At 42.7% G+C, this 21071-nt stretch overlaps 2 protein-coding genes across 5 annotated transcripts in view; one reads left to right on the top strand and one right to left on the bottom strand.

Annotated features, from left to right (window-relative positions):
• AVL9 (AVL9 cell migration associated) overlaps window positions 1-3393 on the bottom strand; it is a 61821-nt gene extending 58428 nt beyond the window's left edge. For both annotated transcript variants that reach the window (XR_010922419.1, XM_067562474.1), the window contains exon 1: window positions 2985-3393. Coding sequence is in view for 1 of the 2 variants with exons in the window: in XM_067562474.1 (XP_067418575.1) it covers window positions 2985-3080 (96 nt within the window). In the remaining variant the exon portion in view is untranslated. The remainder of the gene's footprint in view (window positions 1-2984) is intronic.
• Window positions 3394-11913: 8520 nt separating this feature from the next.
• LSM5 (LSM5 homolog, U6 small nuclear RNA and mRNA degradation associated) lies at window positions 11914-19946 on the top strand. Of its 3 annotated transcripts, none has more exons than XM_067562475.1 (5): window positions 11914-12043; window positions 14946-15041; window positions 16397-16424; window positions 18027-18099; window positions 19655-19946. In XM_067562475.1, exons 1-5 carry the CDS (start codon window positions 11998-12000, stop codon window positions 19685-19687), a joined length of 276 nt encoding a protein of 91 aa, XP_067418576.1. In that variant the 5' UTR covers window positions 11914-11997; the 3' UTR covers window positions 19688-19946. The 3 variants fall into 3 exon arrangements, with proteins under 3 accessions (XP_067418576.1, XP_067418577.1, XP_067418578.1); XM_067562476.1 differs by lacking the exon at window positions 11914-12043 and adding an exon at window positions 12151-12189; XM_067562477.1 differs by lacking the exon at window positions 11914-12043 and adding an exon at window positions 13917-13986.
• Window positions 19947-21071: the final 1125 nt, after the last annotated feature.

The following is a 21071-nucleotide window of genomic DNA, read 5'->3' as shown; positions in this document are numbered from 1 at the left end:
ACCAAAACGTCTATTGGTTAATAATGCTTGTGCTTGATTAATGTTTTTAAGCATCAGCCATTGTTAGTCAAATCAGGGGAGCGGTGCTATGTGTTTTTCTTGTTTGTTTTGTTTTCTAGCTACCATACCATATGGTTTCAGAACATGTCCCAAAATATTAACAATGGGTCGTTGGTGCCTTAATGAAATGAGTTGGTGGCTTCAGACAATGGTGGCTCAGATAATAATCATCCACATCATAACACACACCATCACAATCCTTATCCTTATGGACCGTCTCAGCAGAGTTCAAAGACTGCATAGGCAAAGAGACTGAACTATCCTCTCATTTTTTTTAGAAATGATCCTTCCAAGACAGCATGGACTATAAACTGATGGAGTAGGGAAGCTTGCAATGCTATTGACCATGCTGCATCAGTCCTGTAGATAAATGGATGAAGGAATACTCTAAGTGTCAAGCTGGAACATTTCAGAAATACAAAATTCATTTCCCCCCCTCCCAATATGATGACAAAAATAAATTGCCTACAGAACAGTTATCACCTGGAGGGTGAAGTGCAACATGTAAAGAGAGTGAATAAAAGAGAAAATGAGGAGGGGAAAAAAAGAAACAAAAGAACAAAAAGAATTATACTTAGAACTGTTTGTTAAGAAAAACCACTAACTTACACTGACATTACTCAAGAGTTCACAATATAATAACTGAAAAATTATTGCTATAACTCTATTGATGGTGCTTTGGAAACCTTTTACTCATTAGAAATAGTTAGTCTCACTATGGCTATCACTGCAGATCAAGATAATACAGCCTAGTCTGGTGACAGCTTAGGTATCAAACAAAAGACACTATTTAAGGATTTTTGTGGGAGTGGAAATGAGAGAAGTTATCCAGGATTTCAAGAATGAAGATGAGATATAGCTAAACTAATCTCACCAATCTAACCTCTTTAAAAATCAGTAAACAAATATACATTAAAGGGCAACAGTTTCAGCATTAGGCCATTTAACACTGTTATGCAAGTAGTAATGTCTGCCAATTGCTGGATTGCAAATCTAGACATAGCACTGGCTGTCTTGACAGGGAGAGGACAGGACAAGCAACTCTGAACACTTCATTCATGTTGATTTTCCCTTTTGATACCCAAAAGCATCTATTGGAGACATTCCTCACTCCAGCAATCACACACACCTAAGAAGTTTAAATACCACAATGAAGAAAAGCTGTCTTATTTTAACAATGGAACAATAAGATGCAAAAGATAAACAATCATTCCTTTATGGCACAGGATTTATGTGAACAGGCTTAAATGGCATACAGGTTTGGAACAGAGTCCTGCACTGCATCACTGCTCTTAAAAAGGTAGGGGGAGCAGTATGAGAATTTAAGGAGTATAAAGTGAGTTGTTCTTTCCCCTTACATAATACCACAGTAAACAACTATTTAAAATAGCATAATATAATGGAGGAGAAAGATATACATACCTAACATTTAATAGAAGCCAGATTCTACTTAATATTCTAAAGACATTGAATTATTGATCCTTTTGTTAAGGTTATGCCTGTGATGTTGCAAAAGGGCAGTGACGGAGCCATAAGAAGAGGCAGAAGGTGGAGTAATCTAGAATTTATCCAACTATTTTTAAGTTATCTTGCATTTATAAATGCTCATCTGTTCCAATACCTTTCTTTAAACCCTTTTCTTTACATTTTGGGACTTTCCCATTCCCAACAGTCCATTCCTGATCAGCATCTATTATTGTAGACAATTATTTTAGTTGAAAATATTTTTGTCTGCATAGTCAAATCTTATTCTGAGAACTCTGTTTAAGATCATTTTATCCTCAGAAGGAAGTCCTTAAACCTGACATTAGAGACAATCACTTATCCAGCAGAATAAACATTAACTTTGGCATAGCCAACATTTGCCAACTAAGCAAGAGTCATTGCTTCTCTAAGGACTAATTCCACTCAGAGGCCAGTCTGAGTAAATGCAGCCTCACCCACAAAAGCTTGGCATTGGTTTCCACTGGAATACAGTATATATTAATATTCAGGCCTACATACTGACTCAAAAAAACACTGAGCAGACCAACAAGAAAACTTAGAACCTGAGGACCTAGATTGTCATATGTATCTCTATAACCAGGGTCTTCAGTTGAAGATGGGGCAGGGGGACAGAGGGAGCAGAAGGTACATGAGAGAAAGAGAAAGAAACCAGAACCGTGCCTTGAACTGAAAAACAACAAATAATAAATGCACTGAAATTAACAGACCTGTTAAATCCCCTTCATCTGGGGGAGTTTCCCTCCTTTCAGGCTCCAATTTTATCACCCTCATGCATGTTGGGGAGTACCTACCTCTCACAAGTACTCACCCTGAACTCTATGGGACCACTCACCAAACAAGTGCTACTCGAGGAAGTAAGGGTGCCAGAATCAGGCACCTGCTAATTAGTCCTAGGGACAGTATGCAAAATCTGGTGATGAAAGGATTTTGCTGTATTTGCCAATCAAGATTTTCAATAAAGGAGTGAAACTTCCAAATCTCATTTAAATTGTCGCCATCCACCCAGTGTGAGGGATACAGCAAATGACCCTTGCCAAAAATAAATGCAGACACATTTTTGTCTTTCATCCTGTGCTGAAACACACAAGCAGAGAAACAGGACGAGGGGCCCAGAAGTGGAAGAGGCTGGAGGATAGGAAGATGCAGGCAGGGAAGGGCAGAAGAGTGGAGGGAGGCACAAAGGGTAGGAAAGGAGCAGATAAAAGGGCTGAAGGCAGCGATGCGGGGAAGTAAGGAGCGGGGGGGATAAGCAGATGCTGGGGGGAGTGAAGAGATGGGGTGGAAGCCGTGGGGAGAGGAAAGTGTGAAAGGCGATGGAGGGGGGAATTAGGCAGGGGAGATGGAGGCAGCACAGGGCAAGAGGGAGGGAGCAATGCAGGCCGGAGGGGGCAGGGGAGCCCAGGCCCCCTTCCCCTCACCTGGCAGCCCTTCTTGTGGTGGAAGCCGACCACCACGATGTGCAGCACCGGCCCCCACTGGCTGCCGGGCGGCGGGGGCTTCCCCCGCGTCTCCATGGAGTCCCGCGGCGGCCGCCCAGCCGAGCTGAGGAGGATGTTTACAGCCCCGGCCCAGCCCCTCCAGTCTCTGCGCGCCCCGCCTCCGCCGCGCAAGGGGGGCAAGACCCGGAACAAGCCCCGAGCCGGCCCGGCTAAGCTCCCCGGGCGCTCGGCTCCACAGCCAGCGGCAGCGCTCCTGCCGGCGCCTTCCTCCTCCGCTTCCGCACGCAGCCGGCCCGGCCCGGCCGGGCCCGCCCCGCCGGGGGCGGAGCAGAGCCACAAGCTGCCTTCCTTTCTCCACTCCTGCTCGGAGGCCTTCCCCTCCTTCCAGCTGCTGTCTCTGTGCCTTCCCTCGCCTTCGCCTTCCTTTCATCCTGCTCTTTCCCTCGTCTTCACAAGCTGAGGAAGGGCGAGGGGGCCAGCCAAAGGCAGCCACCACCCATTTGGTGGCCCTCCTGTACCCTTGCTGCGCCCACACATCTTACCTCGTTTGGAAGCTTATTCTGGCTACTTTAAGATGAGGCATGATGAGGAGATGTCAAGTGGTTGCCCTAAAAACGGGGCTAACCAGGGACACCCTCAACTGCTGAAAATGACTCCTCTGAAATGGTTGCAGTCGTTTCCGTTACTTTGCCGACACTATGTATTATTCAAGGCACAAAACTGGATTTCTTTCTGACCTCAAAGCAGCACCACAACAGCCTGAATGAGAAAACACAAGCAAATAATAAATTGGTACAGGAATCATTGAAAAGTAATAAGGCAGGTGACATTTCTAGTTAACATCATTGTCATCATCATGATCTCTGGCGAGAGTGCATGAGTTACCACAGTCTTCATCGCCTTGGCTGGCATGTATGCTCTGTGGGAAAGATGGGTCTGACTACAGATTGTGGAGCAACTGGTACAGGCACAAATAAGGTCTTGTAGAAGCTCAGGTGGCATTGGGCCTTTGAAGAATGAAGGGAGTAGTTCATCATTCACGCTTTTCCATCCATATTGCAATGATGATCCAATATCTTGTTTATGTATGTGTGAATACGTCCAAATCTTTGTTTGCCAAGATACCTTTTTGACACAGTCTTCACAATTCTCCTCATCTGGTGGTGGTTTGGCAGCGACTTACCCTTTTTATGGCTAGGTTGAGGCACAAGCAATCCTGGTCTCAGTGGTTCTCTTTCTTTCTTGCTATGGTCAAACTCACTGCTACCATCTTCCTTGCTGCAGAAACTGTGACTTGTCCATCACCCTCTCCCAATTTGGCAAGATCTCTGAAGCGGTAAGCTCCCTTTGTTTTGATAACATTAAACAGAGATTCCCCCCCCCCCCAAAACAAAAAACAAAAAAAAAACCAAATAGGGATGACACAGAGTCATATCTTGTTAATGCATATACAGCAGGAAGTAAGTTGCAGAAGTCAAGAGTGAGTGTGTCGCAAATTGCATGCATGAGTATGAAGAAATTATCATCAGTTGTGCTGGTTGTGGTGTCTGTTTTAATCCATATGTGTTCTATTTTTGGAATATACTAAACAACATGGACCAAGACATTTATATCAGGTGACCTAATTATTGTGGTTCCTTTGACACTAAGAGACCCAAAAGCCCTATTGGCACATACAGCATGCAGAAGTATCCTGGTGTCTGCTTCCTTTTGAGTACTGTACAAGCCTTGGGCTTTTTCAACTCCTCTACTGGTAATGCATTTTGCTACTTCACCATTGTAAAAGGCTCCAGCAAAAAGGAATGCTTGTGATGCATATGCTCCTACAGTCTCAGGTGCATTTTGAACCATATATTCACAAACGAATTTTAAAAGTAACTGCTTGTTGGATGCCACATTGAGAAACCTTTTCCATGGAGGAACAGGGCATCCTCCAATCACTGGGTATTTCTTGCATCCAACCTTAGATCCTGTCTGGCGCTGTCTTCCTGCAGTTTTCAGAGTTACTGTTGTCATATCTGTCAAAAACTCTGATAAAAAAATTTGACAAAGCTAATTCTGTAAGGACCTACCTCAAATTCTCAGCTGATAATTCACCAAATGTGTGCAATTTGTCTCCAGCCATTGTTTGTATGACAGCCCTGGTGTACAATGTGGTTTTTTTTGTTGCATGCTGTTAGCTCAGTGGTCCTCAAAGTTTTTACCCTGTGCACTCCCTTACCCATGTCTGCACCCTGCCTATCCCCTCCCAGCTGGGGCTGGGAGTGGGGCCATGGTCAGGGGGCTGCAGTCACGGCCAAGGCTGGGAGTGGGGCATGGGAGGCCGCAGCAGGCCCAGGTGGCTGAGGCAGAGGCCGGGCTCCAAGACCATAGCTGGGTGCCATAGCTGGGGGCTGAGGAGGGGGCTGGGCACCATGACTCGGGACTGGGAGGTGGGGCCAGGAGCTGGGCACTGTGGCTGGGGGCCGAGGCAGAGCTGGGAGTTGGCCACCTCAGCCAGGCCAGGGGCTGTGGCTGGAGGGGTGGGGCCAGAGTAGAGCTCAGGGCAGAGAGGGGCTGGGTGGTGCTCCCCCACCCCCGTGGGGGCTGGCCCGTACCGTGACATGCTGCCCCGAACATTCTTCCATGCCCCCCTAGGGGAGTGTGCCTCACAGTTTGGGGACCTCTGTCTGAGTTCATGGATTCTTTCAGCTTGAGCTTCCAACTGACACCCTAATTCAACTTTGTCTGTTCTTATTGTTCTATCAGCATGAAAGAGGGACACAGGGACAGGTCCTGTTGGATGACTAAAAACAATTGCCATTGAAACATCATCCCTGCATCTTGCTAAGGACAGAGCTCTGTGGAAAACAATTTCTGGACTGTGCTGCTGTGATTGTTCCTTCTTTGCCAAACTTAGATTTGGTCTTCTTGGCCATGTCAGCAAATGTTTTGATTCCAGATTTCTTTACTGGGTTGAAGAAGCTACATGTCCCATCAGAATCAAGTGCACCTCTCACAAATCTCTCCATTTGTTGTTCACCAACATCTATTTTCAGTAGAGGCTGTTGCACATCTGAGATGACATGTAGTCCAGTAGATATGTGATAAGCAACTCTGGATGTGATTCAGGATGAGATGGGTTTGTCATATCGTTGATTACATGGTTGGTAAGAGCTATAACATGCTCTTCATCTCTCCTCAGTGCAGAGGCAAGGACTTGTTTGTGGACATTGTCTTCACTACCTCTTGTTAGGCCTTTTCTTTCTCTCATAGATTTTTGCATATTCATTATATAAAGCTGTGCATTGTCATCTCCAACACTAATACTGACCTGTGCATAAGTCACTGAATTAAAAAGCTAGTTTCTAGACTATTTCAAAGGCTAGTACTGCATACATAGGCAATTTTACAAATTAAAACCTTCTACCAGGCAGACTAGGTGCTACAATATATGTAAAAAAGCTTACAGATGGAGAGGCATTATATTACAGAAGAATTCACAAACATATATATCTACCCACTATGCAGTACAAAATTTTGGCACACAATCTACTGTTACCTGTCCACAACCTTCAGTGTGAGACTGATCTGTTCAGCAAACTTCAGCTGAAAATATAGAAAACTATTATAGTCACTTGTGAGATATATTTAACAATTAAGAATATGCGACGTGAAAACATTTCATGTTAGAACATTGAAAAATGTTGATATTCGCTATTTTAACCACATGCTACAAAGCTTAATCTTTTCTGGAAGAGAAAAAAGCTTGCCCATGCAAAACCAATAAAAATCTTGTCATTTGGTAGCTTTGACCAATAAATACCACATGAAGGTGTTGAAATTAACTTAAAGCAGTAAAAACTGTAGTCATAGTCAGGTTGCAGTGTTTCTGGAACTGTGCAAAAAATTATACTTTCTCATTTTGGGTATCATTATTTCATCTTGCCTACAGGCTTATGGCACTGCTTGACACCTTCACATCACACCTCATCTAAACACACATCAAATAAGCTTTCAACGATATATGATGTGCATGTGTGTAGGGTGGGTACATTACACTCCAGAAATATGGCCATTTTTGGAAAATTGCCACTTGCCTATACAGGCATTGAGGATCCAGCCTGTGCATGTGTGGCTGGGGAGATAAGGATACTGTAGGTGCACAGCGGTTGAAAATCTGGGCTTTGGTAAGTAGGAACCTGGGTGGGACTATGCATGTATTATTTCCTGTAGTGTTGGCGAATAGATAAGGAACTTGTCCCCACCAACACCCTCATGCTATACTCTTTATGTGCCTGCAGGATTCATGCCTTCCTCCCCCTGACTATTTTTAGACTGCAGTTTCACCCCTGTATAGAACCATGAACAAGCGTAGGGTTCTCTGTGTTGAGCAGAGGGGTTTATTGGACCTGAATCTCCTCTCCTACACTGGTGTAAATCAAAACTAACACTGTTTAAGTCAGTGGAGTTACACTAGTGTAAAACTGGTATAAACGAGCTCATTATCAAGCCTCTTTGCTCTGGAAAACCTCAAAAGCAAAAATCCCATTTAAAATAGTATCCCATAGCATAATCACCTCAGATATTATCACTGTAAATCCATGCATAGAAAGTATAAGAGAGGGAGTAGTAGAAAACTTCTCTCTCTTCTTTGTTCCCAAATCCTCGTGAAACTATAGAAAACATTAGTCTTCAGAATAATTTACATAAAAATTAGATCCCATAGGCTGATGAGAGAATCTGTTTTTAGTCTCTTCAGGTAAGACATGAAAGCTAAGTTTTCCTGAAGACTAAAACAAAAATTGATAATAAACTTTAATAATTACATCTTTATATAAAATTTTGCATCTTCAAAATGTTACTTTATAAGCAATAACTAACCAGGGCTTTATCCTGCAGCCCCTCAGTTGTTTGAATAGTCCTTACATGACTAGTAACATTCACTTCAGTGAGTCTGTTCCCTTGAGACTAAAGGATACAAGAACAAGTCCATAATTCTTACAGTAGAATTCTCAGGTTAGTATTATCTCCATCTTACAGATGAAGGAAATGAGGTAGAGAAGTTAATGGCTTGTCAAAGGCCACAGAAAGATTCAGTGTCAGAGACAGAATTAAGAATTAGGAGTTCTAGGCTTCAGACCATTACCAAATTGCTGTCCCTTAAGGTCAGATCATATTCCCATTGAAGTCAATAGCAAAACTGTCATTCAGTGGTGCAGGATCAGGCCCTCAGTCATTAAGATCCTCTGTGGAATCAGATGAAAGGACTCTTTCTAAAAGCATAAGAAAAAATGCTCCAGGAAAAGTTCAGTATTAATGCGATACCCAGGGGCTCAAACTATAACAATAGATTAAAGCTTATAATTGCATAATATTTCTCAGCTTCAACAGAAGTTTCATTATATAGAAAATATACTTTAGGGAACAAAAGACTGTAGGGAACAATCTGCACTGGCAGGCAAATGATTAGTTATTAGGTCTTTTCTGTCTCATTTTTTTGATTGTTAGTATAATTTCAAGAAAGAAAAATCATATGAAATATTAGCCATTGTCTCCTTCAGTGAAGAGCTCTAACAAAAATGAAGAACAGGAGACTATCCACTTTTCATATTCAATTCAGCAAAGAAATGTAGTTTGAAACTGTTCTCACTACTATGCATTTTGTGATGTATAGACATTGGATAATCCTGATTATTGTTTCTGAATGAGATTTTTTGTCATTGTTCAAAATTCTCTTTCCTGCTATGTGAGACAATAGAAAGGATAAAAAGCTGTTCTGCAAGATGTCAGGTCATATAATAAAACAGGAAGCCTGCTGCAACTTGATTGCCATACTTTTTGCATCTGCTGCAGCTCACCCTATACATTTTGTACCCATGTAGTTAAGAAAGAGGAAGGGAGGTGGATGCCTTAGATACATATTTGGAACAGTCACAGACACATGCAAAGTGCACCTTCCTTATGGAATTTACTCTCTCCGCACATAGCTAATATACAAACAATACAATTATCCATATGTTAGCCATAGCCATCTTATACTTAGCTGTAATATTTTAATAATATTGACTGCTACTATACCATTGGCACAATAATTACAGGGACTTTCTTTATTTGTTACTGCATTCTTAATTAATGACAACCAGGAACTTCTAATTTTTCTTTATTTGCAGTGGTGCTCTTTAATGGATATGCTTTAAAGTATGATTAGAAACATTTCCATATCAATATAATATTCTATTAGTTTAAGTCTCAAACATACACTTCTATTTCTCAGATAAAGGCTTAAATTCAGCAGAATTTTTTCTTTAGCTTTTCCATTGCAAAAGACTTTGGAATATGCTTTTGCGCTTAATTCTGCTTATTTGCTAGTAGTGTGACAATCTGCAGAATGAATTACTGTAGAAATTTGTATTTGGTCCTTTTTTTTAGATAAATTATATGTATGGGGATGGGACATATCACAGGGTGAGCTGGCCTCTAAAAGGAGTTGGGACTCAGCTGCACCTGTGTCAGGCTTAGCTCACCTCCCCAGGTGAATGAAATGAGAGCTAAAGGGTCACAAGATGGAGAGCAAAAAAAAAAAAAAAAAAAAAAAGGCCTGCTGGAATTTAAAAGCAGTTTGAGCAGAAAGAAGAGTTGTGTGCATTGTTCTATAGTGAGAGGCTAGTCAGGTAAAAGCTTCTGGGAGCTAAAGTCTATGTGGGTCAAGGGAATTCTTTGAGTTTTGTATTTAAACAATAAATTGTGCCCTGAGGTAAAGGCCTGAAATGGACCAGTGTGTGTTATTCATTCTTCTTTGGACTGGTAAGACAGCCACCACTGTACAAGGGAAATGGGAGGGGAGGAAGGACAAGGAAGTCAGTGACAGCAGAGAGTGGAATTCAATAGTATATCTCTGTATGTTCTACAGAGTATGAGGAAGTCAAAACTTGCTTTACACAGACACAACGGTAGCTCTCTATTTGGATATTAAAAATAGCCGCGGAGGCAGCAGTTTAAAAACAAATTTAAAAAAAACCACAAAAAAGGTAGTTAGAAAAAATCTACAACTTGGTTGAAAATTACAGAAAAAAGGCAATGAGGCAAGTGTTGGAAAAAATACAAAAGTACAAACAAAGGCTCTACCCTGCTCAAGCTGAGCGTTAAGTACATGAGTAATCCTGTAACTTCAGTGGGACTGTTCAAATGCTTAAACTTGGGTATATATGTGAACAGAGGAATATGTGGGTATTTGACCCCAAATTCTTACAATTTCTTAAGAGGTGTGCGGGTATCCCACTATATAATATAATTTCCCACAGGGCAATGGACCTAAAGATGGCATGGAAGACACTAGAATGCCTGCATACAGTGCAGAATGCCTTCTGTAATACAAGCTGACGCTGCCTGGACAGAATGCACTGGCACCAACAGCTAAGTGTGAACACACTCTGCTGAAATAGTTTTGTTGTTGGCACTATGTTGGCCAAACTTTTGCCAGTAACCTTTCTAGTGTAGACAAGGCAAGGTTTAAAAACATTTTACAATGTCTCATGCCCTGACAGAATGTAAAGAATGGATAACTTAAGCTTCTGAAAACCAAATAAATGAAAACTTAAGGTGACGCAAATTTAAGAACTCTGAAAAGTAGGAAATGCACATTAAGCCTTGTCTACACTAGCATTTATATCAGCAAAACTTTTGTCGCTTAGGGGTGTGAACCTCCCCCTTCCCTCCCAGTGACATAAGTTTTGCTGGTATAAGTGCTTGTGTAGCAGCATGATGTCAATGAGGGAGAGCTCTCCTGCCAATAAAACCACCTAAATGAGTGGCGGTAGCTCTGTCAGTGGGAGAGCATTTCCTGCTGCCATAGCGCTGTCCACACAAGCACTTATGCCAGCAAAACATATGTCATTCAGGAGGTTTTTGTCAACATAACAGTGGAGGTGTACACACTGAAATATTCCTTCCACCAATGTAATTCCCTTGGTATGCCAATATAATAAAACCACCTCAATGAGAGGAGTAGGTCTTATGTCAGTTTAGTTACCGAGACTCAGTATCAGTGTTGTAAACACTGCTTTCCCTAAGTAGGCTATTGACTGTCATTCTTACCAATTTCATCTGCTGCAGCTGTGAAATTGACAAGAAAGCCAGGGCAAGGCCCTAGAGCCCAGCTGCCACCGGCTGCCCTGGAGAGCTGAGCAGCTTCTCCTGGCTCCTAGTGGGGAACAGAGAAGCTCTGGGTGGCTTCCCTTAGCTCCTGGCAGGGAAGGGTGAGGGGGGGGGCAGCCCGCTGGGAACCTTAGAGGTAGTGGGGCTCCTACCGGGGACCTGCAGGCCGAGCTGAGAGACCAAGCTCTCAGCTCCTCACACTGCCTCTTAGGTGGATGGAAGCAGGCCTGGCGAGGACACATACCATTGAGGATGCAAGGAGGGTAGTGTGGCCATCAGCCACCGCAGCAATTACTGAGGTGGCTATAAGTTGACCTATGTTATAGGTCAACGTATCTTTGTAGCGCAAAGACAAGGCCTTAAGAATTCTTCCCTTAACCTACTTTTGTTTGTGCGGAGGGTTAGGTCGGTTCAGATAGGTCTCTCAGAGGTGTGGATTTTTCATTCCCCTGAGAGACAACCTAGGGATACCAATGTAAAGTCCTAGCGTAGGCCAGGCTTGAGTATTTCCCAAGGAAGCAACCCCAAAAAAGGGACTGTCCTGGGAAAGCCTGCACAGGTGCCCACCTTAATCTGGAGCCTCCTTGTCAAAGCCCCTGCATTGTCCATTGAGTTTGGGCGGAGGGGTGATCGGCATTTCTGTAAATCAGACCCTAGCACCTTCCCTCGCTGCAGCCAGAGCCTAGGAGCTGGAGCTGCTCGCGCCCGAGGTGGGGACCCCAGCACACCAGCCAGCCAGCAGGAGCACGATTACTTTGACATCCATTAGCTACGCCTGCTCACGCAGCCGGCTCTGAGAGCTACTCGCCCTCCGCTCGGCGATAGCTGTGTGTGATTGATTAGGTCTGGTTTCAATATGGCGGCCAACGCGACGACCAACCCCTCTCAGCTCCTGCCGCTCGGTAACTAGCTCGCGGGCGGGGAGAGTGGGGGGGGGGGTTCTTGTTCTATGCGGTGGGGGTCTCTGTTCTTAGGGCGCCTACAGTGACGCTGGGGGAGGGGTGGTCTCGCGCGCCGTTTGAATGGAAAGGGAGCGGGCGCTGGTGACGTGAGTTGGTGAGGTCTATCGCCCGACCCGTTGGGCGGCGAGGAGCCCAGCCGCGGGGCGGGAGGGGGCCGTTGCTCTCGTGCTGGGGAAAACGCCCCGGGGGGGGGCGGCGTGACGGAGTGAAGGCCCGCGCGAGGGGGCCACTTCCCTCCACCTGCCTCACCGGCGGGGAGCCCACGTGGGGGGCAGCTCTGCGCTGAGCCCCGCCTCGGAGCGCCCTGTGGCGAGGCGGGCACTGCACCTTCGCCCCACGGGCCTGGTAGCCTCTGCTGCCCCGGGGGTGGCGGTTGGTGGAGTAGGCTGAGCAGCTGTCCTGATCTCATAGGGACAGTCCCCCTATTCGGGGCCTTTTTCTTACCTTGGCGTCTATTACCCCCCTCCCCCCTCCTGATTTTTCACACTCCTTGTCCGCTCACCCTATGCCGGAGCCCCCCTGCGATGGTGCCTGCAGTGCCCGTGAGAGCAGAAGTCGGAGTCCAGTGGCAGTCTCCTCGGGCTGCAGTTAAGCTCTACTTTAACTGGTTGGGAGGAGATAGTGCGGCTGTCTCGCTTCCTCTTGGGGATCCCACCCCCCAGCTGCACACGGGCCGCTCAGCATGGGTCTGCACCTAAACCGCTAGAGCAGTGTTTCTCAATTATATTTCGCCGCGGCACCCTCGCGCGGCCATGCGATATCCTCCGCTGACAAGTCCAGGAAGCCTTCCCCTTTTCGGCGGCGCGCTCTGTAAGCAGTTTTCGGCAGCGCACTCACGGCTGTTCGGCGGCATGGTTCCGCTTTTTCGCGGATCCCTTCAACTCAGCCCGCGGAAAAGGGGTTCCGCAGAATACTATTTGAGAAACACTGCGCTAGAGACTCGAGACACCGCCTACCCCAGTGGGAGGGGTTCTCCATCACCGTTGTTTTTGCTGTATACAGATTAACAGGGCAACTCCGCTGGAACTCCATCACTGTAGTTAATTCACCTCCTTGAGAGGCGGTCCATGGAAGAATTCTTCCCTCGACCCAGTGCTCTTTATGAGGGGATTTAGGTCACCTTAATGTGTAGATTTTTCACACCCCAGGCCAAAGTAGGTAAAGCAACTTAATTTTCTAGAGTAGACCAGGCCTTGGTTTCTCCATAGGCTTTAAATTAAGCTGCTAACCAGAGTTAAAAAGTGAGTTGCCAAGTCTTCATTACTATTTTGAGCACACTACTTTTTTTCAGTATAGACATACCCATTGATGTAAGTAGGGCTCTGCATGGGGGTGGGGATCCCCCAGTATGAATCTGATTGCAGGATTAAGGTTTGTGTTAATGGCCAAGTAAAATAAATCTCTTGTCTTGTCGGTATATTTAATATGGTGATTTAGGGCTGGTCTGCATCTAAAACTTAGGACAACCTAGCTATGTTGTTCAGGGATGTGACATATTTACAGCCCTGAGAGAAAAGGAGGTAAGCCAACCTAAGCTCCGTTGTAGAGACAGATCTAGCTAGATCAATGGAAGAATTCTCCCATTGACCTAGCTACCACCTATCAGAGAAATGGATTTACTAACTATAACAATGAAAGAGAACCCCTTCCAGCGCTATAGTAAGTGTTTATGCTGCAGCTGTGCCACTGTAGTATTTATAATGTAGATTTACCTGTATGCATCATTACAACAGGGTGGAGTTACTATATAGTACCAAAACAAGTTGCAGCTTTTCTTTTAACATTTGTAGATTCAGTTTAGCAGTTCTGAGAACATTCTTTCAAGCAAAGGGATAGTGATGTCCAAAAACAATGTGGTGCCAGGGGAGGAAAAGAAACTTCTGGTGAGCAATGGTTGGTTGTTCAGTTTCTCCAACAGAAATAAGTGTGTTTCATCAAAATAACTTTTCTTTATGTAAAATTCTGTTTTTCCCAAAGTTCTCCTAGAATCAGGAACATTAAGAAAAAATGGTTTATAATTAATAGGCTCCAGAAGGAAAATGTGTTGAAGGGTTCTTAAAACTGAAGTCCTTGATTTACCTAGAAAGTGCCTAGCACATTGTGGGTGCTACCAAAACAGATGATTAACAGTAATAATAATATTTTATCTTTATCACAAAGTCCATTGCTATCCCTAAATATTGGTAAACATTGATTTCACTGTATACACAAATTGATGAAAAAATATTTCCATTGATGGTATTGAAATTGAAATTTACAAAGGCAAAGTAAGAAAAATGCTGCTTGCTTATTAGAGTTTGATTTAAGGATATTTACTTTGTATATTTTGACAATTTGTTTTCACATTATAAAACTTTTAAGTTTTTGAATTTCAGTGTCTGTTATTTAATAATTGTCAGATCCCCCATAATCTGCTGCAGCTGTGAAAATTTAAATGGAATAAAATTGGGGGGGAAAATACTTAAAGCCTGTAATTTTGCACAACTGTGGAAAATTTAAATGGATAAAAATATTAAAAAAGCCTAAAAATAAAGATCTATAATCTGTCAAAATTATAAAAGTGAAAATTGAATTCTGCTGAGCCTATATATTATTTATATAGTGCTCAATGTGTTCTAGATATTCTTCAGATATGTTAGGATGCGCCTTATGTATAATAGTGGATATAAGAATAAAACAAACATTTTTGCATATACAGTTTTAGAAGTGTTTTTGGCAGTCATTTTGAACATGTACAGTTTTGCCATCATATTCCTTAAAAGGCGTGTGTTAAAAACATCACCATTTAATATATATTTAAGTTTAGTTTGTAATCATGTATAATATGTTTTCTAATTTTCAGAGCTTGTGGACAAGTGTATAGGTTCGCGTATTCACATTGTGATGAAGAGTGATAAAGAAATTGTTGGCACACTCCTCGGATTTGATGACTTTGTCAGTATCCTTTAAATGGAATATTTGCAAGTTACCAATTTTCTTTTTAGAATAAGGCTGTGTCTACACTACAAAGTTAAGTCAACTTAAATTACGTCGATGTACAGCCACTGCTGTAACTAAGCTGCTGTTGCATGTCCATACTCCTTGTGTCGGCGGAGTGCATTCATAGTTGCAGCTTTTGCCCTAACACAGAGCAGTGCACTGTGGATAACTATCCCACTGTGCAACTGGATGCAGGATGTTTTGGAAAGGGTGTACAATGCCTCATTGGGGCAGATTAAGTGTCACGTGATGCAGGTTTGATTTCTCAATCCCATCATTTCATGGTCATCCTTCTAGGCTTCCAGCCACTTTTCAACTGCCCTGGAAACCTGCGAGCCAGCCATCAATGTCAGAAAGCATGGATCCTGCACTGCTGTTCAGTATGTGGTGTGCGTTATGAACACAAGGCTATAAGAAGAGCTCAATGGCGTGGGCTTTTCACCACTACCCTGACTCCAGGCTCCTCCTTGTAGAAGCAGCATATCTGTGGCTCTGCACCAGAGCTGACTATTTGCCTCCCTTGCCTTCTGTATGCCTGCTGCAGCTCTTTGAGTTTTACATGTTGTTGCTGCGTGTGTCCCTATCATAGCCCTTTCCCTCCATGCTCCTAGCAAGTTCATGCAGCTGGATTGGAGCTGTGCCTACACAGCCTCCTCTCCCCACAGACCCAGGAGATCTACCATCCCCCAAGTACTCCAGGCAGGAGCGTGTTTGCTGCGTGGAGCTGGTGTGATCAGCTGGGCAGTTGCTGTGTAAGCTCTCCACACCAAGCAAACAAGAAGAGCAAGTTTAAAACTTCCTGGGGCTTTAACAGAGGAGAGGGGTGTTCATTTGTGTACCTGGCTGCAAGGTAGTGGAGTTCAAAACGGGGACAAGAGTGGTCACAGTGGGCCTTGTGGGATACCTGCTGGAGGCCTCTAAGGGCGACATAAGCAACGCAGTGTTTACACTGACATTGCATTACTCTAACTACATTGCCCTAAGCTCTGCCTCTCATTGAGCTGGTTTTATTATGTCGGTGTAGCAGGCAACTTAAAGCGGTGGAAGGCATATTGTACTGTGTACGCCTCCATAGTTAGGTTGGCATAAGTTGCCTTATGTCGACAGAACTGTAGTGTAGACATGCCCTAAGCTTAATTATTCAGGTGTATATTTGGATGTTTTGAATTAGGTGGCTAGAAAGAATGCTTCTATTTTTTGCATGGATAAATGTGCCACACTTAAGCCACACTGTTCTTATAAAATGAATATACAGGTAAAGTTATTAAATCAAGGATATTTTAGTTTTCTGTTTTCCATGACGGTAGATTTCAGACATGGTGTTAGAGGATGTTACGGAGTTGTAAGTATTACTTCTGTTTTTTGTGGCTATTTACACTGCAGTGTGCTTTTCTTTCCTTTCCCTTTTACAGAAAATGTATATTGAATTAGAAAGCAAACCATTTTGACGTCTTTAAAAGATTTGACACAACTGTGTAATTTAGGCTTCAAATTTAAACGGTGTGTGAATAATGCAACGGGGGTTCATCCTGTACAGCAAGCTCTTGAATAGCTGTATGACAGGTGGCAAAGTCAGGTGCTGAGCATGCTTAGGTCACCAGTATCCATGCTTTGTGATTTGGTTTTCTATTCTGACTGGTAACAAGTCATCTGCTAACCAGGTATAGAGCACTTAAAGATGCAGTGCCTTTGTCAAAAGATGAAACTTCTGACCTTTTCTTCACTTGCAAATAAAAGTCTTTAAACTCGACCTGGTAACTCATGTGAAGACTATAAATTGTCTTGTCTTCACTGCAATTTCACCTTGAGTTAGCTAACTCAAGTTAAGGATGCTTTGGGGTTTTTTTGGGAGTGGAGATGGCCTAGTCAAATGGGTGTGTCACATGCTTTGTCATACATTTTTTAATGTTTCCTGATTGGCAGCCTTGACTTTTTTCCCCTGAACTCTATGTTCAATTCTCCACTAGCTTAGTGTTTGCTTGTTTGCTCTGACACATAGACAAAGACTTAAAAATAGGTGTAATCCAGGATAAGAAGGCATTGGTTGCCTTATCTTGCAACATTATTCATGTTGCCAGTTGAAACCCCTTTTTATGAGTTGAGGACAATTAGAATTTTGGTGAGATTAACAGTTGCTCTAAAACTTGATATCTGGAACTTTTAATTTTTTCTAAATTAAGTGCAGTGGTTGGTGAGGAACACTATGATCTCTTCAGCTTCCTAGCAGATATCCATATAATACAGCAGTAGAGGGTATTCCAAACCTGTATTGTGATTCAGCTAAATTCTGTGTTACTCTTTGTAAATACTCCAACCCAGTGGTTCCCAACCTTTTTGGCTCAAGGGCCACAGATATCATTTTTACAACCCTGAAGGGCCACCAGTCTCCACCAGCAGCTCCACCCCCTGCAGCCAGATGGAAGGAGCCTCCTCGCTGATCTCTCATCTCCCTGGCTGCAGCAGGGAAACTGCACACGCCTGTAGCCCTGTGCACTCCACCTGGGTCCCTAGGTAGTGGCTCCCTTCTGCAAGCAGAGGGACGGGAGATCAGTGCTCCCCTCCCTCTGGCTCCAGCAGGGACTCCAGCGCCTAAAGACCCAGGCAGAGCGCTTTGTCATGATCCCTGCTACAGCCAGGGGGAGGAGAGTGCTGATCTCCCATCTCCTTGGCTGCAGCACGGAGCCTGCACTGGTCTTTTAGCCCTGCGGAAACGTGCTCCGCTTGTGTCCTTAGGCAGCAGCTCCCTTCTGCAGCCAGCGGGAGGGAAGCCACGGGCCACTTTGAAAGCCCCCCGCAGTCCACTTTTGGTCCCTGGACCACAGCTTGGGAACCACTGGTCCAACCCATTACAGAGCCATGTGTCACTTCAGCTCTTATCACAAGTCCATATTTATTTTCCAAACTTTATTTACTCAATATTTTTTTCTTCATAATGTTTGATCAGTGAAATCACACCTGAAGGAAGAAGAATCACAAAATTAGATCAGATCTTGCTAAATGGAAATAACATAACAATGGTAAGTCAAGTGTACAACTTGTTGTTTTTGCACTGGTTCTTGGAATATGTGGAATTCAGTTACTGACTAATTCCTTCAAATGGGCTTGAACTCATATTTATTTTAAACACCTGTTCTGACAGAATAATCTTATAAAAACTCATACTGTAATTCTAGTAGCTGTAGACTTAAATTTCTTACTCGATTATGCATGTGTTGCATGTTACATTTTGAAAACAAAAGTGAAAATACAAGCATGAACTTATTGGTATCTTAATGTACAGTAAACGTAAAACATAATACTTCTGATGCATGCAAATCAGGGCTGAAGCTGTAACTGATTGTTATAGGTCTGATCCTACAGCCAATATTTTATATTGCCTGTCCTGAGACTATGGGCCTGATTCTGCACCAGAGAATCCTAAGGCCCACTAATCAGTGAGACTACCTACTTGTTTAAGTGTGTACGATGAGGACCTAAATGACTAAAGACTGCACAATAAATACCCATGATGGTAATGTGTTGTCTATTTTCTTTAAAGAAAAAACTTTTTGTTTCTTTTTTAAGTGTTGCTCAATGAAGAGAAAAATGTCAGAAAAAGAAATGATAGTCCCTATATCTTTTTTACATTTGTTTCTTTAATTGTTTAGGGAGTTAAAGCATCAGCTCTTAAATTGCACTCAGTGCCATGTGCTCTCTTCTGTCTTGCCTCTTTGTTGTATCTGCACATGTCCAGGTTCTTCATTGCAAAGCAAGTCTATGTAAAAGCAGCTGGAAATGAGCAGCCAACCTGTATGCCTTTATTTGGGGCTGCTGCTACACAAAAGGAAGAGAGAAAACAGGTGTAGAAAAACTGTTTCTCATTTAGGAAGCAAACTGTATAGTCTACCTGCTTTTAAAAGTGAGCTATCTTGTTTTTAAACTGAAATCTTCCCACCAACTGAATGCCAAAGAAAATAGAATTAGTAGCAGTTTTTTATCTAGACATGCCTTTTTATTGTATTGAATGTTCCTACATTCCTTGGCTTCTCATTCCTGAAACATATCTAAGCATGCATTTATCTGTTGGCAACAGATTCCCACCGGAGTGAGGAAAATTTATGCAATGATGACTTGTTGGCTAAAATACATATATAAAATGAGTATATAAGAAATACTTTTTTCTCATATTGGTAAACGTTCTGCTCAAATGCTAGTCAGTCATGGTATAAGTGATACAATATAGGCTAGAAAATTTCAGAGGAATAGGAGATTAGCAAACAGTTTTCATTATCTTTAAAGCTATAATGTCACTCATTTGATCTGATCATTTAGCTGCTCTTTGTAAGAGTAGAATTAGGGAGTGATTTAATTCAAAATGGGTCAGTTTACCTTTAAAAATACACTTGTGTTGTGTTATGTTCTAGTATTACTTTAAATTTTCCATCTGTTATAAAAATGTTTTCAATAGTGTTTAATAATAAATATGTACAAAACCATATCACAATTCTCACTTAAATCTTGAAATCAAATGTGTACTGTATTTCTTCATACTATATCTCTCAAGAAATTGTTTGTTTTCCTTCTCTTATACAGCTGGTTCCTGGAGGAGAAGGACCTGAAGTGTAAATTGATTCATTTGTCATTTATATGAAGACAAAGACATATGAAGACATGTTATATATTCTGTTATCCTCAATGGAGTGGTTTTTTTTTTTTTTTTTTTTTTTTTTTTTTTTTTTAAATTTAAAGTTTATATTTGATAAAAGGTAAAATTTCCTATTCAGGGAAGATGCATTGCTAATGCGGACTTTAAGTTAAAATCATGACTTTCTTGTAAAGGCTGATCTGCTGATCAAAATAAAACAGATGTTTTCTTTTTGTTAAACATGCTGGTTGGTTTTATTTAATGCAGTAGAAAAGATGTCTATAGTTATTATAATCTTTAAAAATATCCAGGAAGAAAACAAGGAATTTGAGATCAAAGTTAAGGCTGAGACTCAATCTCTAACTGGCTCAGGAGCATGTTCAGGCTCACCTTTATGGCTCAAAATAGTACTACTCAACAGTAAGTAGATTCTTCTTGATGCTTTTTTTCCTCTTGAACCAGAGGGGGATCCAACTCATTGGAGGCGATTCCCTGTTTATTAGAACATCTCTAAATAAAGTAAGAAAATGGTGCAGTCTTTAATGTAATGGACAAGAAAAATGGAGATTGGTTCTAAACTATGCCCCCTGCAGCTTCTTCCTTCTTTATACTCTTCCTCTTTAGTCTCCTCCTGCCTTGGAGAAAGATCACAGCTGCTTGCCATTACCGTAGAGATGTGCAGGGTACAGGGATGGACCCCGTTGTGGGTAACTAATGAATTGCCTAGCATCACCAGAAAAGGGAAGGAGAATCAATGGAAGGGGCTTCACAGAGGAGGAGACTCCAGAAGCTGGAAAGTATGCCAGAGGATTTGTTCTTCTGGACTCTGCTGAAGCAAATCATATCCTTCTTCTTCATCTGACTGAGGTAAGCCAGGGTGTCTGCTTGCTGGGACCCTGGCTGAAGTAAGCTGAGGGCAACTTTGTTTAGCCTTAAATGGGGAAGGCCCTTATTTCAGAGAACACCTCAAGGCAGATTTGATTTGAGTGTGTCAATTATTTTTTTGGTCCGTCCTGCTTAGGGTTAGTCTGTCAATCTTCTGAATTAACCCTTTAGGTGGCTTCCTCTGCCCTTCTCCCTCCAGCCTCTGCTGTGCTAAGAGTTTAATTCTTTTAATTGTTTTACAAAAGTGCTAATTTTTAGTTAATTAGAACATTATCTTTCTATGCTATTGTAGGAGTGCGTGGCCATCTCTCCTTGTCAGTCTGGGGGGGAGGCCACACCCCCTTGCTGTCACACCTATGTAGGCAGACTTAAAGCAGTGTTTCTCAACCTTTTAAGTAGCAAGTACCCCTTAACTTCTGAAAATGTTAATAAGTACCCCAACACTCAATTTTCCACAGGATTTTATATTTACAGACTGTG

This window comes from Emydura macquarii, unplaced genomic scaffold, assembly GCF_026122565.2.
Source record: "Emydura macquarii macquarii isolate MOO-44397 ecotype Brisbane River unplaced genomic scaffold, CSIRO-AGI_Emac_v2 contig_2432, whole genome shotgun sequence".
Taxonomy (NCBI): Eukaryota; Metazoa; Chordata; order Testudines; family Chelidae; genus Emydura; species Emydura macquarii.
Note: the sequence above shows the minus strand (reverse complement) of the source record. Positions and strands in the feature narration are given on the sequence as shown.

What these genes read in the sequence shown, in the direction of transcription:
- LSM5 (XM_067562475.1), top strand. Translation starts at nt 11,998, where the DNA reads ATGGCGGCCAACGCGACGACCAACCCCTCTCAGCTCCTGCCGCTCG. An exon ending in TTAGAGGATGTTACGGAGTT is followed by an intron (nt 16,425 to 18,026) that starts GTAAGTATTACT and finishes ATGTTTGATCAG; the next exon opens with TGAAATCACACCTGAAGGAA. An exon ending in ATGGAAATAACATAACAATG is followed by an intron (nt 18,100 to 19,654) that starts GTAAGTCAAGTG and finishes TCTCTTATACAG; the next exon opens with CTGGTTCCTGGAGGAGAAGG.